Here is a 17,327-nt window from a genome sequence, read left to right on the forward strand (position 1 = left end):
GTTATGAGTGGATGAAAACTTAACAAAAACCCACCAGTCCTCCAGAGGACGATCTGGACCAGCCCTTTGCTCCCTGAGTGGTGGGTCAGAGAGCCCTGAGCTAGTGCGAGCTCGTTTCAGTGAGCGATGCCTCTCAAGATGAGCTTCAGCTCCGCTGACTGCTCCCCCCACACCATGCCACCCAGGGGCAAAGGATGAAGGAGTTATAGTCCTGTCAGTTACAGCCCACCCTAGACAAAGATTGCAATTAAAATCTCGGTGTCTGACTGCTAATTTGGTACTGATTAATGAGAAATCTGTGTTGGAAATTATAACGAGGGGCAGTAACTGGATCCTCTTCCTCCTCCTAGTGATGTGGGTGCTTTGGGCACCGCGGAGGAGCTGCCCGCTGAACTCAGCACAGTGGCACAGCTCCTGGGCAGAGGGCAGCAGCAGCAAGGACCTGCGTTCACTGGAGAAAGCACTTGACAAGCCATGTGAAACCAGCCTGAGCAGTCAGCGGGCACAGGCCCATCTTCTCTTCTGGTTGTGTTTGAACATGAGAGTCACCACATCAAAGGACTGGCACAGCAGCTCAGCTCAGCTAGGCTGGTAGCTGGCCTAGGGGTGCTCTGGGAAAGGCTGCAGGAAACAGGTGGGGAGTAGAGTGGTCTTCTAGGATTGACTGTCCTGCATTCAGGAGGTTGGTTATATGAGGAGTCCAGACTTCAGCTTTCAACTTGGGCTGGAAGTTAGCAGCAGAAGGAATTGTGCTCAGGTGTGTGATGTGCAGGGGAGGCACGGAGCTGCTCTGAGCAGTTTGTCCTTTGCCCCTGCTAGTCACTCTTCCGGACCTCAGCTATGTCTCGTCTGGCCTGTGTGGCTCTGTGTTCAGGTGGTTCCCCACAACATGTGCACGAGGGGAAAGGATGTCTGCAGACAAGCTGTGTGCTTAGAGATAAGAGGGTGGATTTAGCGGGGAGGTTTGCATGCTGAGATGGGCTGACCTAATGGGGCAGTTAATGTGGTTCTGGACTTGCACATACCCTGTTTTCAGGCAAACATTTCATGCAGATTTGTAACATGCGATAGCTGCCAAGCATCTTTTACACAGTCACAGTCTAGTGACTGAAGGATCCGCTAATTAAGAAGCCCCTAATTAGGCTTTTAAATGATAAACTGTAATAGCTCTAGTGCAGCTGTTGTAAACTATAGAGTAAATTATACCCAGTTGAAAGAGGCTTTAATTACGTATTTATATAACAGACTTTAAGGACTTTGAAAGATAAAAGAATTTTTAGTGTCTGCGATTAAAGAAACAAGAGAGTAACAATAGAGCTCTTAAACCAATGAAAGCAAGGAAATTCAAAGTTAATCTGAAAAGCTACGCTGGTACTTTGTTTTATGCTCATGGCATTCTAGTTTTTGGGGTTTGTTTTTATTCTTTTTGTTTTCCTAATGGATGAGATAAAGAAGTATTGTCAGCCAGGAGTTTATGTTCCCTGCTCTCAATTTCCTAGCTTTTATAGGTCCATGTACAACCTTAGTGATACTTTAGCTAACTTTCTGTGGTTTCATTTTTGCAGAAGTTCCATCAAGAAGACCCTTATTGACCACGTTTTCTCCTTGCATCCTGCGTTACAGAATGGTTGGTTATACACCTGCCTTTGTGAAGTCAGCTGGAGCTCAAAAGTTGGTTGTACTGAGCTTGGAGACCACATTCAGACCAAAGCTAATCTGCACGTTTTTGGTGTAGTTTTGGCAGCAATTCACCATTCTGTGCTTACCATATGGAGAAAAGGGTTGGGTGTACCTGGGACTGTTTGGCTATTTGGAGACTGCACTGTGGGCTCCCTTTTTGCAGGGTTCAGTCCTGCTCCAGTGAAATTGAGGAAAGTTAAGCCCTTGTCCACATTCGGGGCTAGCTCCAGTCTGCCTACCTGTTAGATGTAAACACTGCTGCTTTCCCCACAACCCTGCCTGACAGTGCCTCTCTTGGTAACCTCACCAGCTCTGTCTCCAAACTCTCTTCTACCCTCAGCCTACGTGGTTTACCCAGCCCTGTTTGCTGCCCTTCCTTGCCATCTCTAATCACAAATAACATCGATGCACAGCAGTGAATAAATACTTCTTTATAGAGAAAAGGAAAGCTGTCTCTGATGTGCCATCCGTTGCCTGATGGATTTGCTGATCTGTTGCCGGTTCTTTTCATTTCTTAGATTACTGCTCCTCAGGACAAGGACTGTGTCTTTTGTGCCTGTGCACCTCCACCAGGTGGGGGATACAGACTTGAGCCTGCAGGGAGCAGAGAGCTCAGTTCCTGTAGATGCTCCTTGGGACTGGCCTTCACAGCTGTAGGACTCAGCAGCCCATGGCAGCCAGCCAAGGTAGTGCTTTTTGCTTATTCCAGCCGCATCCAAGTATTCGTATCTGAAAATATCACAGCAAGGAAAATAAGGAATACCATTCTCATAGTTAATTTTTACGTCCAATTAATTAGCCCAAAGAGTATTAAATTGTGCTAATGTAGTTTGCCTCTTCGATGCTGTCTTTTGACTTCAATGGAACTAAATATGTGCTTAAAGTTAACTACATGCGTAAGTGCTGTGGTGAATCGGGGCCTAGGGCATTAATTAGAACTTGGCTCAGATTTACTTTCAAGGCTTCCCCCCCCCCCCCCCCGCTTTTTTTTTTTTTAACTCTTCAGAGCTCAGCAGTTTAATTGGTATGCAGATGTTCCCCTTTATTGCTGGCAGAGGCCTCTGTCACTGTTCTGAAGGTACTCAGACATGAAGGCTGGTACAGTGGGCAGGAAGAAACCCCCCCTGAAGGCTTTCAAGCTTTGTGGGAAATAATGATGTATGAGACAGGGATTCCTTTAGAACCTGAAGGGAACATGACAGACAGAATAATATGGGAGGAAAACATTGTCTTCACAATTGAGACTGATGGTCTCATCTTGTCTCCTTGTTATTGTTACCAACCAAGACTGAGATGAGCTTTCTTATGAAGAACTTCATTTCGTGGCAGGTTCTATATGTTGGACACACTGCGCTCAGTGGTAGCTTTCCATCCAAGGTACAGATATTGACAGCCTCTGAGGAACCCTTTGGGGCAGTGTTTTAGCTTAAAACCTAAAATTCCTTCCAGCATTCAGATGCATTTTGTCAGGAGTGACAGTTGCAATTTGATAATCTTTTACCACTTTGCCTGCCTATCTCAAACAGCTAGCTGGAGGGGAGAAACCCAGAGTTGTTGGGCACAGGAATGTCAGCTTTATGAATCAGCTTCTCTCGCACTTTATTAATTTCACTTTCCAGTGGTTAGTGCATGTTTGGAAGAGACAATTGATTTGTACGGATCTGTGTAGGATGGAGCAAAGCTGGAACTAAAGAAGGAGTGCAAGTTGACAGCAATGCAATAGCTCTAATTGACAGATACCAAAGGCACTATTTAAAGCAACTTTTCTTCTGTTAAAGTTAAAAATCGCCTTCAATTTGTCCCCGATTGCCATGTTCAAAAAGAAGTGTTTGCATGTATATTCATTTAAAATGGATTAGCTGAAATATCAAGTGCTCATTTTATATGCTTGTATTTTCAAGTTAGATGATCCAAAATGCTCTTGTGCAAGGTACAGGAAGACGGCTGTTTCTTAACTCCTCCAGAGTAAAAGCTGTCTTTCAGGGGACACTTAGCACATGTGAGATTTATGTTAGTATTCTTTGGCACCCACAGTTTCATCAGAAATGCATTTCAGCTAATGGGAGGCAGAAGGACTAATACACGAGCTGTGTGTTGTGGGTACAAAAATGCAAGCAGAAATTACACCCACTGCTGGAAGGGCTAGGAAAATGTACCTTCCTGGATGTGAGCAGGGCAAGTTAGGAAATATCAGCCTCCTTTTACAATTGGCTGTTACTCTTTACATTTCTGGAGAACTGGGATCTTGCTGTTAATCTTACAAAAATAGATGCTGTGGTGAAGCCTCAGGCATGAATAAAATTGGATGTTAATCTTAAAGCAGATTTTTTACAGCTATGCACTCAGAGCCAGTGAATCCAAATGATTTTGGAAACTCTGTGTTTGTTACTTATTTAGATCAAAATGCTGGGGGGAAGAAAGGTCAGTGGCATAGGTACATATTGTAACATTTGGGGCTTCTTAAAGTTAAGCATATAAGGGCAGCAAACATTAAACATCTCTGGCTTGACACAAATAATAGGCAAAGCTGAAAAAAGCCTGCTGACAAGAGGAGTGGGTGTTGGTGGGTGACTTGCTGCAGTTTTAGAGCTGTTAAGTGTAGGTTTTTTAGCATTTTCATTATTTAAAAGTGGAGTGGTAGTTTCTTCACTCCCTCTGAAAAGTTACTAATTTACTCTGAAATACAGGGTAACCCACAATGATTTAACAGATTTGTAATGTGCTTTAGAGTGATTTCAAGTAACAGACGCCCTCCTTCTCGCCAAGCTTCCCACTGTCTCAGCTCTGCCTCCACTCCTTTCTCTGTGTACATCTGCACCAAAATGCAAAGCAGGGGCTGCCCCATGTGTGACTTTCATCTGCCTAGCTCCAGTGTCAACGGGTTGGGTGGCTTTGACCATTCGTGCTCATGCAGGTTTCCCTTATTCCCAGTGTTCAGAAACAGAGGCTGCGTTAGCAATGTTTGGATGCTGGAAATCGCATCACAGAGCATGGAGTGGTTCAAAAGGACCTGCCTCTGCTGGTACCACTGCAAGTGGGCAGGCCTTCCTGACGCGTAGGCGTTTTGCTCAGTGCATGGAAAGTGCCTAGCGGAGCATGGCTTTGGGCTGTGATTAAGGTCCCCAGGGTGCTCCTGGGATCCAGGCAATACTGAGTAATCTGCAGTCCTCTGCGTCGGATTCAGAGCAAGCACCTGAGTTGTGTTCCCAGGGGGCTGTCCAACAAAGACAGGCTGCATGTGGGATGCGAGGTGGTGGGGACGTTCTCTCTGGTTGTCAAGATGAACCAGGTCTCTGCCATCCATGCTGAGACCACTCATGCCTACCTATTGTTGTGTTCAATAACCAAACCTATAGCAGGATGTTTGTTTAAGCCAGAGACCCCTTTGCATGGATGATATTTAAATTTGATGGAGCCTTGCTGAGAAGAAGCTGGCCTTGCATTTACTCAGAGAGGTCTCCGGTGGTTTGTGGTAAGGAATTGGGACCTGGGGCTGAAGCCACAACCTCCAGGACCAAACCACAGAGTTTACACAACTCCTGCCACGGCCTGCCAATTTGCCTTCCCAGCTGAAGGTCTGTGTCACCACACATCTGCTGCTTTTGTATGCGGTTGCCATTGCTGTTTGAAGGAGGAATCTGTTTTGTTCAACATAGCAATATTGTCTTGCTTAGTTTAATTTTATTAGCTGCTGCTGATTTGTTACTATTCAGTGCATCTGTGGGCTTGTTTAGTATCGATAACCAAGGGTAGAAATACCTGAATGGAAAGCTAGATGGAGATGTTTTCTCCCCATCTGCCCTGCCCTTGTGAGACCCCACCTGGAGTACTGCATCCAGCTCTGGGGCCCCCAGCACAGGAGATACTAGGACCTGTTAGAGCCACAAAAATGATCAGAGGGCTGTAGCTCGTCTCTATGAATAAAGGCTGAGAGAGCTGGAGTTGTTCAACCTGGGGAAGCAGAGGCTCCGGGGAGACTTCACTGCAGCTTTTCTATACCTGAAGGGGGCTTATAAGAAAGATGGAGAGAGACTTTTTATGAGGGCATGTAGCGATAAGACAAGGGGTAATGGTTTTAAACTAAAAGAGAGTAGAATTATATTAGATATAAAGAAGAAATTCTTTAATATGAAGGTGGTGAGGCACTGGAACAGGGTGCCCAGAGAAGCTGTGGATGCCCCATCCCTGGAGGTGTTCAAGGACAGGTTGGAAGGGGCTTTGGACAACTTGATCTAGTGAAAGATGTCCCTGTCTATGACAGGGGCGTTGGACCAGATGGTCTTTGAAGGTCCCTTCCAACCCAAACCATTCTATGATTCTGTGCTTAGGTTCTGGAGGACTCCAGGGTTTCTTTTGCTGTTCTTCCTTTCCCTGTCATAGTGGGCCCGAAGAACACTTACCTGTTCATAACAGAAATGATTCAAGGTGCATGGGACTGACAGGTCACTGTAAGTTTGTGTTACTCTCCTGGTGTGACTGGTATAGATCACATCTTCTTGCAAACTTTAAGGAAGAAATCTTTTGTTACAAGGAGAGATGGTGAGTTGGTGCCACCGACCTCTATTTGGAAAAATATTTTTTTGTGCGAAACCTTTCATGTTCTGGAGGCTCAAGTCAACTGCTTTTGACCTGGGAGCTTACAGCGTAGGTAAGTGCAGCCATATGAGGGCTGAATAGATCTCAGCTTCAGAGACTCAGACATATAACTCTCCTTGACTTGAACTGGAGAAGGGCCAGAGTTTGTTCACTTTCACTTTCTGTCACTAAGAAAAATGAACACTGTTTTACAGAAGCTATAATTCCTTCCTTTCTTCCCAAATAGATGATGACTAAAGAAGGCCTGAGCTGAGTTATAGATATTCTTATATTTACTTGAAGTGAATGTAGCTCATAACTCTTATTTTAGCAGCAATCTGGAACACTACTGTGAACAGATTTACAAAGTCTGCCTGTTCCTTACCTTGGCATTCTGGCATTTATGCTCATTCTTGCACTGATACTTGGAGTTTAATGAAGCCAAATATCTGAAAGGTGAGTAGGTAAAAGGTTAGTTTCATACACAAACCTATTCCTTCTGTGAGCTCCATAATCTTCTTCCAGTTCTTAAGCACGTTTTTTTTTCTTCTGATACTAAGGGGTGAGGCACTGTTTTTTTTGTTGTTGTTGTTGTTCCGGTATGTGTGTCATCAGCAGGTATTAACTTTGTTCTAGTTGCAGGGTCCTTTGTTGCTGGATTGAAAAGACTACTAAGTTCAACCGTGTGTTTTTAGGCTAGACACTTACCAAAACCCTTTACTGCATTTATAGAATGAGCAGATTTAATCTGGAAGTCATTGAGAGAAACCAATAAAGGACTTCCTTGATGTGATTTTTGGAGTTACTCTGTGGACCTGAATTGCCTGGTTTCAGGTATTGGACATAAGGGCACTTGAAAGGATAAAAAAGGTTAAGTGTAGATGACAATGAAAATGTTATCAGGATATATAGGTCAGTCAATAATGTCAGTGTGATATGTAAAGTGATATGAATACCTCTTTGATTTTATGGACAGTGCCTTACTGTATATAACTTACTGCAATAACATGATCCTTGGACTACATAGTTTAACTTTTAAAGTTTGTTAGTAATATAATTGCCTTGAAATGCCTTATGAAAAGTATGCTTATTACAGAACACATCCAGTTGCTATCTGCCTAGTGTTAACTGTTACAGCAACCTAAGTTATGAGAACACATTTGGAAAAAACTGTGCCAAACAGAGATTTTTATTTTTTTTCTGAGACTGTTGCTGGAAACGTTCATCGACATTTGGAGATGTGGTCTTTCAACTAGACTACTTGCACCCAAATTATGTGCAGATTTCAATAATTTTCAAGCCTACAGTCGTGTGCCAGAAGTACAATATTAGCGTTTCTTTTAATAGGGATAACTTTGGAATAGGTTTCTTATTTAGTGGATCGCCTTCCTTGTCATTCATCACTGTGTAACATCTTTGTAGAACTGCAGTAACGGGAAGGAAAGAAGATACTGGAAGTGTTTCTGTAATTGGAGCTCGGTTTGGCAGTTTTACCTTTCTGGAAAAGAAACGCTAGTTTTTCTTCTTTGCTTTGCCATCCCATTTTAGTGCTGTTGTATACTGGAACAAAAGAATAAAGGTGAACACTGAATAAGCTGTGAATTCTTTTTGGATCAGAGTTTGGGAATCTGTTCTGACGTTTTGGTGTTACTTTTTCCTGGGGGGCTTTATTCACAAACTCTCAGAACATATTCTTCCAATAAGATTTCACATAGTTTGGTAAACATTTGAATAAATTTCATACCATGTTATCAAAGTAGACACAAATACTTCTTTCTTCATGAACTGAGATGAAATTAAATGCTCATTTATGTTGGTAGGATAATAATTAAGTTTATAGACTCAAATCAGTGGTTTGCCATTTCATTGCAGGAGTAGGCTGAATGAAAACCTCTGTCAAAAATTAGAGATGAAATACTGAATTAACATGCCAAATAATAGTGCATCAGGAGTATAGCTTTCTACTCTGGACAATGTTAAGATGTATCTTGCTCGTGGAAGCTCTGGAAACATTGTGAGTCTTGGTCAAACATAGTGCAACCTCAAACTGTAGGGATGTTACCATTCTTTGAGCACTGTGCGCTCAGAGTCTGTTCTTCGCTGGTGGAAATCTGTCCAGTATTTCGGGAGCTTGGTGGTACAGGAGACAATCACAGATGCTCAATTAGAATAATTTAACACTGTCATGGGGCAAGATTCGGCCTCTGTTCTTTTTTGCACCTCTGAAACTGGTGTAACATTAGATTGTCATCAGGTTTCATTAGTGAAGCCCCATAAAACAAAAAAGGATTGGCTCTACAGCGGTGTGAAAACTTTGTATGTCACTTATATTGAATGTCTGGGTAGAGATCAGCGTTCATGAAGGCAGTGCTTTTCCAGAAACATTTAGGTAAAATGTCTAGGTAAAATCTGAACAGAATTTTGTTTGCTACCTGATAAAATGGTGACCTCTTCCCTTCTAGGTAAGTTCAGTTTTCCTCTCGATGATACCCCTGCACCTTCAACTAGATTTTTCCCTGGGTGGCTGCAGTGAATGGACCTGACCAAGGAGGGAATCTGGCCCACTGAATTCCTTTTCTTTCTCTGCAGTTGAATGAAAAGCATGTGTCTTTTGAAGAACAGTGACTGAAAGAAATACTGATGACTGGTGGGACATCTACAGAAAAGGATAAGAAAATTACTCTACTACAACAGGGGCTCTGTTAACTCTTTCTTGTAGGTTGTATATATTAATAGTAACAACTAAAGTTTTGTATTTTTGCAGGGAAACACACAAGGCTCTGAATTGTATTGTTTTAATTGCAGCTAACTGAATGAATTAAGTGGAAAATCGCACACAGTGCTTTGATTGTCTAACTCTCTGTATGTGAGGCTTTGGGAACAGTTTGTTATTATAAAAGAACAGCACTAACAAGAAATCAGCCAACATATAATTGCTAGGCTGAGGGACAGTTTGGGGAAAGCTGATATTTATTTATAAATTATTAAATAAAAGAACATAATATGTGGATCATCTCTTACTGCCTCCACACTTCAGATATTACTCATCTTCCTAAGCTCTGTGTTCTCCAGGACGTTGCTTCTTATAACTAATCCAGGAGTTGAAACCACCCACATCCAGGAAAGGAGATGCCTGTGCATTTGTTATGATGGCAGTTTTAGTTATGGGACTCACCTAAGAACATGAATCTGCAGTTCAAGGAAAGGACTCGACCAGAGAGGTGCTTTATGTGCCTAAAATACACACGAGCACCTGGAACCCTATTTAGGTAGCCTAAATTCTGGTCAGTGTTTCCTACTTGACAATCATCTATCCAATATCCTAAATAGAAGGGCTTAAGAGCAGTTCAGGCACTGAATTTAGTGGGGTTCTCAAAAGCATTAGATATATTATTTCCATACCTTTTTGAAGGAATGATGCTACTTCTGTTTGTCTCTTGTTCTTTGCTCCACCTGTTTAGTGCTATACGTCCCTAGAACAACAGCCACTTTGCAAGACAGAGAGGAGGAAGATGGTGGTTGGACTCACCAAGAGGGTGGAACAGTATTTCATCATTGTTTTAGCTACCGAATATCTGCTCTAGCTTTTCCCAGGGATGGAGCTGCAGTGCCTTCCTCCAGGATAGACTTGTGGTCTTTTCTCCAGGAGGGCAAAGGTAACTATTATCGTTGGCCCAGCTCTTCACAGCTGTACAGTTTCCTCTCATTTCCAAGCAAGAGCTAATAAACTGAAATTATTAGGGATTAGCCCTCTGAGGCTTTCTAACTGTGTGGGAAGAGCATTCTTTCCTCTACCTTTCCCTTGGCAGCTGAAGAGGTGATTTCTAGGACATGCACAGCCCATCTTCTTTGCCTTGCTGCCCTTCTCAAGGGGCAGTAGTAGGTGTTGGTAGATGTGCTACTTGCAGTCAGTTACACAGAGCAACCAGTAGCCTCTGTTTCAGAGGACCCAGTTGCAAAGCAGGTGCACTGACATACCTAAGCAGTTCCTCACATGGCCATGTGACGAGGGGGTGGGCAATGTCTGGGCCTCACAAGTGAAATTTTTGTTCTGCAGCAGAGGGTTTGGGCTCAGAAAGGTGTGCCATCACCTGGGTAAAGGGCATCGCTGGACACAGTTTGGACTCACTGGGCTGCTAGATACAGATAATGTTCATGCTGTACAAACAAATCACACTATTAAACCATTGAAGTAGCACTTATGCAACTTTAAAATAGTAGAAGCTTTATTTCACAACTTCACCTGCAAGCTTGTTAAAACTTCTGTACCAACATCATTGGGCATATTCTCTCTCCCCATTTACTTCTGTAAAGTCCTGCAGAGTTACAGTAAGGTCCAGCTGAAGTGATGTGAAGATTATATTGCAAATGTTGGCTACCAACCTATGGTAGCCAGACTGCGTTTGGTGCAAGACTATGTTGTGCCAGAAGGTGCCTGAGAGGTGGAATTGGGCAGAATTTGATTTTGCATGGTTTTGCTAAGAATTGCTAAATATCCCTGTAGCTGCTTTTTGAAATCTGAAAATATTTTTCCCCAAATAAGTTATTTTTTCTACAAGAGAATGTAGCTACATTTATGGAAGGTCTTGGCTTTTACAGTATATGAAGTCCATATAGTTCCCCCTCTGGATACATGTTGCCTGCATAATTACAGTCATAATGAAAAACAGTTTTGTTACACAAGATTTCAACGGTTATCTGTAATTTAGAAAATATTGGAGCTACTTACAACAAAAGAAATTTTAAAAACAGAACAGCTTTCAAAATGTTGATATACTCAGGAAAACAAATCTTCATTTTAACCCTGTTCTATTATTCTCTCTCTGGTACTAAAATCTTTATAAAGCACTATTGATTTCAACCAACTCACCATAAGATAATTTAGAGCTTCCACCCTGCTGTCCCCAGCTTCGGGGGGATAAATCTTGGCAGCCTTTGGCTAGGTTTTATGGGAAAGCCTCAATACAACGCTTGTGTGCACTGACAAAGCTGCTCTTGCTGCAAGGAGTAACTCACCTTCACCTCACCTCTTTCTCCAGCAGGACATGGGAAAGTTACAGGATTAAATTATCCTTGATCACGAAACCAGTTGTATTGGAGGCACTCAAAATGCATGTCTTTTCAAATCCTTATATACTGTTAAATTATTTAAAGATAACAGCACGGTATTGCCAATAAATGCTGTCTTGCTGAGGCGTACAATTAACTCTGTCAAAGGAAGGGATCTCATTTTTGCCTGCTGTGGATAGAGAGTGCATCTCAGAGCAGTGTAAAGTTAAAGATAGATACAACGTATGGTTCAAATCATGATACAAAGAAAGATTCAGGTTAATTAGTATTTATTCTTAGTTTACAGTAATTCCTTTTGGCTTGAGCAAACAGACAGGAGTTGGAACCCTATAGAATTGCTTCTCCTGAGAGGAGAAATGAATGAAAGATGGTCTCCATGGTGAAAACTTACTTAGGGATAGGGATGTCACTAGGATTTTTCTTCGCTCCTTAGCTCCATTAGCTAACACTCTCCCCAAAAATGCCACCCATCCGTTGGTGGCTCCAGCGCTGCTGCCTCAGCAATGGCCAGGCTGGTCCCTGACCTCTCTGCCTGGCCCTGCATGGGGCTGTAGCACCTCCTGACCCAGAGCCGGTGTTCCTGTCATGGACATGTTGCCTGCTGGAGCACGCCTGGGCTCAGGCATGGTCCCACCACCCATAGCACACCTGGCGGACATCTTTAGAGGATTCTCTGAGGTGTGGCTCAGCACCAGCAGGTAGGATGGGGTTTAGGCAGGGACCACCATGTCCCAGGGGGCTGCGTACAAGGGGACGTGTCCAGGGTCCCCCTTGACCTGGTGCCATTGCACACCTGTGTCCCACTGGCCCCCGTCTGTTGGGTCGCCATTTCTGGTTGTTTTACGCTGTGGAGAGCGGTTGCACAAGGGCTGCTGGCTGGCTGTCAGGCTGTGGGAAAGGCGACCTTCCACAGCTCCTTGAAGGTTTTCAGTTCCCCTTTTCCACTGCTGTTTTCGGCTACACCACCAAGCTTCTTACCAGCAATGACTGGATGGCCTCAGCATGTCCATTTATCTTAAACAGAGCTATTTTTTTTCACGAGGTCTTCCCGACACTTCTGCAGGCAGCAGCGCCCACCAGCAGGACGCCCGGTGTGGCACCAGACCCTCACATTTCTGCACCCCCCTTTTTCATTGTTTACATTTATTTTTTCCCTGTCAGTGTTCACTTGGAGTTTAGATGTTCCCAATGGGGTCCCCTGTCTATGAGGGTAGAGCAGCCCTCCCGCAGCACCCGCAGGGGCCGTGTTTCCCCCAACACTGGCTGCCACCACTGGGCTGTGAGGGAACCCTCCCAACCCCCGCCTCGTCGCTTCGACGACCGTGGAGGGGCAGCTCCACGGTGGGCGGGCTCTGGGCCTCAGCCCCGCAGCCATAGGACACCGCCTTTCCCGCTCTCCGACGCGATTGGTCAGCTCGTCCCAGTGGGAGGGGCCTCTGCTATAAAGGGCGGGGGGGGCAGGCAGGCGCTCTATGTGCGAGGCGCTGCAGTTGGTGTGTGTGGCGGTGCTGTTGGCGTGCCGTCGCCTCAGGGCGGGCTGGCGCAGGCACGGCCCGAGGTACGGCTGTGTGTATGCGTTTGGGGCTCTCCCTCGCACACCTTCTGGGAATATTTGCTCTAAAACCTCGCCAAGATTTAAATTCAGTTCTCTTAAGGTGTCTTTGGTCATCCTGTGAAGAAGGTGTGAGCCCCCAGCCTGACCACCTCACGTTCTGCGGCTCTTTGCTGCTGTTACCGGCCCTGCTTGTTGCAGGGAGTGTGCTGGGGAGCTGTTAGGTTGGACAGAGCTAAAATTCAAAGGTTTAAAACTAAACAGCCGTGTAAGCTGTGTTTTTGAATGCAAGGCCCCTCACTGAGGGGAGGAAAAGGACTTCCAAGCTTGCACATAGCAGAATTTGTGGAGTTTCTGGCTCAGAAAGACTGTGGTAGCCTCTGGAAATCCTCTCCTCTTGGAGGTGAGTGAGAACATGTACTAATGGCAGGTAACCTGTAGGCTTGGTGAGAGTTAGGTTGGTGAACGTTTTATTACTACGTCAGTGGTGGTGTTTGCAATCTTTTTCCTCCCTCACTGCCCCATGCACGGAGCCTTAAGCTCTGTGCTGAGCCTTGCAAAGCCCTGGTGTCGTTAGCTGCTCAGCTGCCTGTGTAGCATCCAAGCGGGAGCTAGAGTGGATGAGGCACATTGCTTTTAGCACACAAAAATCTGAAAGCTAAACCAAATCATGTACAACGCTTACAGCACTCATTTCTGGGCTGCTGCTTCTTAAGGAAACTAGTAAAAAAAAAAAAAAGCAGAAATTTGCTTTGTTGCTCACTAAATTATGGGAGTTTTATGTCCTACTGTGTTGGTGATAAAGTCTTATTGCTAAATCAGAATTAGATCAGGTGTTTTCCATGTCTTCTTGAGTGTCAGCTGTTTTAGCAGTGCAGCAAAACATTTGGGGCAGGCAGCCCAGTTACTTGACCGTTTGTCCATGTGGATGTATAGACCGTTTGCTGATTTTGGTCACCACTATCAGCATGACAGCATTATGCAGCTCTTAGACATGCAAATATGTGGACTGATGGGCCTGAGGATCATTGAACTGATTTGAAACTGACTTCGTTTCCCCTTTTCCTGCTCTGTTCCCCTGGTCTTTAATGAGATGATGCAAATGTGTGTTCAATAAATACTTATCTTTCTGTCTTTTGCTTGCCTCCAGAAAGAAGTGGACAACATTCAAACATGTAACCTGTGTGGTGGAAGCATGAGGACAACTTTGAATGCACAGTGAACTCCAAGATGTGTGGCAGCTACAGATAAGCTTAAAAAATTCTGTTGCGTATCGATGTTACTGCGGAAAACACAGAGCTGAGAGGCAGGTAGTTCCTTGTGTTGACTTACTTGGCAGTAGGTTCACTTTTAGGCTGTGCTCAGATACAGTGTTTCTAATTGACTAAGGGTTCCGCAGGTTCCCTGCAGGAAACAAACTTTTAGTGATGTGATAAGGCTGGATGGGCAGGTGTGATAGATAGAATTAGGCAGATCTGCCACCCTGGAAACTACTGGATATAGATTCTGATTGTGAGATGCTGAAGCAAAAGGAAGATTTCAGTGTGTCTTCCCTTTCTCCTGTGTTCCTGTGAAGGTGGGACTTGAAGTCTAGGACCTCAAGTCTAGGAGCCTGGATTATTAATTCCTGCTGTGTTCTGTTCCAAATAATTGTTGTCCTCCAGCCTTTGCACTGTCTGACAGCTCTGAGTGAGCACAAATCTGTTCCAGGGCTGAACATGGATATAGCTGTCAGCGTTAATGTTTAAGCTATTATAGCTGGTTTTCAGAGCAAGCCTTTCTTTTAAGATGAAGTGTGTACTATATGTTTCTTGGAGCTGTTGTTTCAGGCGTTCTACAGATTCAGGAAGGCTATATTGAACATTGGCAAGTATATACTGAAGAGGACGTGGTTGAGCTTACATTTTGAAATAGCTCTTCCACCACATGGGTTAGCGTCTACTGCCTTCCTTTTAACTGACGACTTCTATTCCACAGTATAAATGTGTGACAGTGTCTCTGGAATATTATAGTAAATGCATTTGCTGGAATATATTTGCTAAAGTAATATATTTAATAATTCCTTTGTTTCCAGCATGTCTGAAATGACCACATACAGAATGTCATTAAAAATTAATATGCTTTGGTAATTGCATGTTTCTACCAGCTTTTTAACACCTTACTAGGAAATACTTTCTCCTATTTTATTGTCTATTTTCAATGAATGTCATTGATATGAGGAAAATAAGTGTACATACTGAAGGGTGCTGCCTAAAACTATTCATTTGTTTTAGAATATTATGAAGCATTTTCACACTAGAGATCATTTCAAAAACTAAACAATCCAGTAGCACAGAAAGCTTTTGATTTTCAAGTATTTGTGTGTGGAAGGGAAAGGTTATAAGAGACTTGTGAGGAATAAGGGGAAAAAGAAGAGTTTATTTGCATCTCATATTGACTGGTTGACAAGTTGAAATCATAGATATATTTGTCATCCCATGGCTGGACAGATCAAGCAAATGTTGCCTTTGAAAGGAAGGGAGATGTCTTGGATTCCTGAACATTGCGTTTCCACTTGCTGATTATCATATATCCAGTCCTATAGAGCGCTAAGTCTTTGGTTTAGTTTCCCATGCAGAGAATGGAACAAGACTGAAGCACAGCTTTACGCTGTAGAATTGCTAGCACATTTCAGAAAGTCCATGAGCTTTCAGCAGTGCTCTATACAAACACAATGCAAGTGCCAAGGTATGAGTATTTCTTGAGGTAACACTTCACCATGTTAGTTTCTGAACTTGTGTAATTACTAACGGAGTAAAAATGTACTTGGAAAGAACATCCCTTTCTGAAAGGCTGCTGCTGGTTTTGGTTGAATTTATCTTACTGTACATGAGAACATTCCCTAGTAATCAAAAGTTAGCAGGACACGGGGCTATCACGCTGTCCTGGTGCTCATGTTGCTAGCTGCCCATCAGACTTTCTGAAGTGGATGGTGTTGTCAAAGAATGAGAAATTTATTTGTGAATATGGCAAACTCCAGGTGTGGGGGATATGTTAGAAATTACACCTGCTTGAACAGCTCCCAAGCAATAAGTCCATGAGTATCCATGACTGTCCTTTCCCCTTTAGTTTGACCTTTCTGCCATCTTGGTGGGAGGTCTTCTGTCTATGTGCGTTTCGTATACTTAGGAACTGAATGTACCTTACCTGCATTTGGGTTCTGCAGCATTCAGAAATGACCCTTTCCCACTGCACTGAATGTTTTCCCATTTTGCTTGAATGATGCACACAGTGCTGGGCTGTGTATATCTTTCACCAGAAATATATTTTTCATGAAAATGACCAGTTGTAGAGGAAACTTGCAGATTATTGCAAGTTAGGCAGATTCACAACAGACCAGTAGAACTGAAATGTTGCACTTTCTGTAACTCTCCTTTTATCACTGACAGCTAAAATTCAGGCTGTCAGCATTGAGACTCTTTCCCTGTTGGCCCTTCAGATTCCAAGTATGTTTGGTAAGCTGCTGAGCTGAGTGCATCTGGGAGGGTGCGCGTGATGCTGGTGTCATTGCAATTTGTGACAATAAAAATTACTTTTAGACTGGCATGCTTGGTGTTTCTAGGAGGCCCTTGCGATTTAAGGAGTGGGTAGATGCTGTAATGGGCTTGGAGCCTAAGTAATTCTCTGTGGGTGTTCAGATAGGTGAGGCTATGAGAATGTGTGGGTTATTGCAACAAGTAGCAGTCCCTTTTAGCACTGTGGCCCTGCTCTGTTTGGGAGGAGGTAAAAGAGAGGAGATGGAGCACCTGCCCTTCCGAGCCAGATGTATAGCCTTTCCAGTAAAGCTGCTTATGTGCTTAGGTAATTGGGGGCAGCCTGTCCAGGCACGGGGAGGAGACCAAAGAGCCAAATGTGAACTCCAGCAGTCCTGGGGCTTTTGTTTCTCCCTATGGGCCTTTCAGTCTGTTAGTAGTCATCGGGCTGCCTTGCTTGGAGGTTGTGGTGTACAGAGTGGAAAACTGAGGTTGTGTCAGAACAGCTGTCCCATAGTCTTTCCTAGGGCTGTGAATGTTAGATGCACCTTCTCCCCAGGTCAAGTCACATCTCCAAATTCTCTCTCCCCCAACGTAGAACCATTTGTTTCAATAGATCTTTGACGGTGTTGTCTGTTGGGTGGCCCTCTTACAATTATCAAAACAGTTCAAGATCTTCCATGAAGCTTCTTTATTCTGCTTGCAACAGTTAGAGAAGTGATACTTGGAGAAAACATTAAAGTAACCGAAGAGCAAGCTGAGGGAGCGTTGTCAGTGTTGTCCTGGGTCCCCAGCCAGGATGTCCTAAATGCTGCAGCTGCTTTCCCATCTTACCTTAACTCCCCAAACAAGGGTGGAGAGGAAGCAAGAAGAGCAAGACATTTCCGCAGCGATTGCAACACGCTCTGATAGGCAGGTTCCCTCTCCCTGCCCTGTGA

The 17,327-nt window shown here is 43.9% G+C and overlaps 1 protein-coding gene across 28 annotated transcripts in view; it reads left to right on the forward strand.

Annotated features, from left to right (window-relative positions):
• Positions 1-17,327, forward strand: part of RTKN2 (rhotekin 2) — a 200,009-nt gene that overhangs the window by 55,589 nt on the left and 127,093 nt on the right. For 17 of the 28 annotated variants that reach the window (XM_067001134.1, XM_067001126.1, XM_067001118.1 and 14 more), the window contains 3 exons: positions 1,566-8,970; positions 9,717-9,911; positions 14,028-14,183. In XM_067001134.1, the coding sequence (XP_066857235.1) occupies positions 14,089-14,183 (95 nt within the window). In that variant the 5' untranslated portion in view covers positions 1,566-8,970; positions 9,717-9,911; positions 14,028-14,088. Of the gene's footprint in view, positions 1-1,565; positions 8,971-9,716; positions 9,912-12,787; positions 13,281-14,027; positions 14,188-17,327 lie in introns of those variants that run through there. The other 11 variants (XM_067001121.1, XM_067001119.1, XM_067001127.1 and 8 more) reach the window with 11 other exon arrangements.

This window comes from Anser cygnoides, chromosome 7 (genome assembly GCF_040182565.1).
Source record: "Anser cygnoides isolate HZ-2024a breed goose chromosome 7, Taihu_goose_T2T_genome, whole genome shotgun sequence".
Taxonomy (NCBI): Eukaryota; Metazoa; Chordata; class Aves; order Anseriformes; family Anatidae; genus Anser; species Anser cygnoides.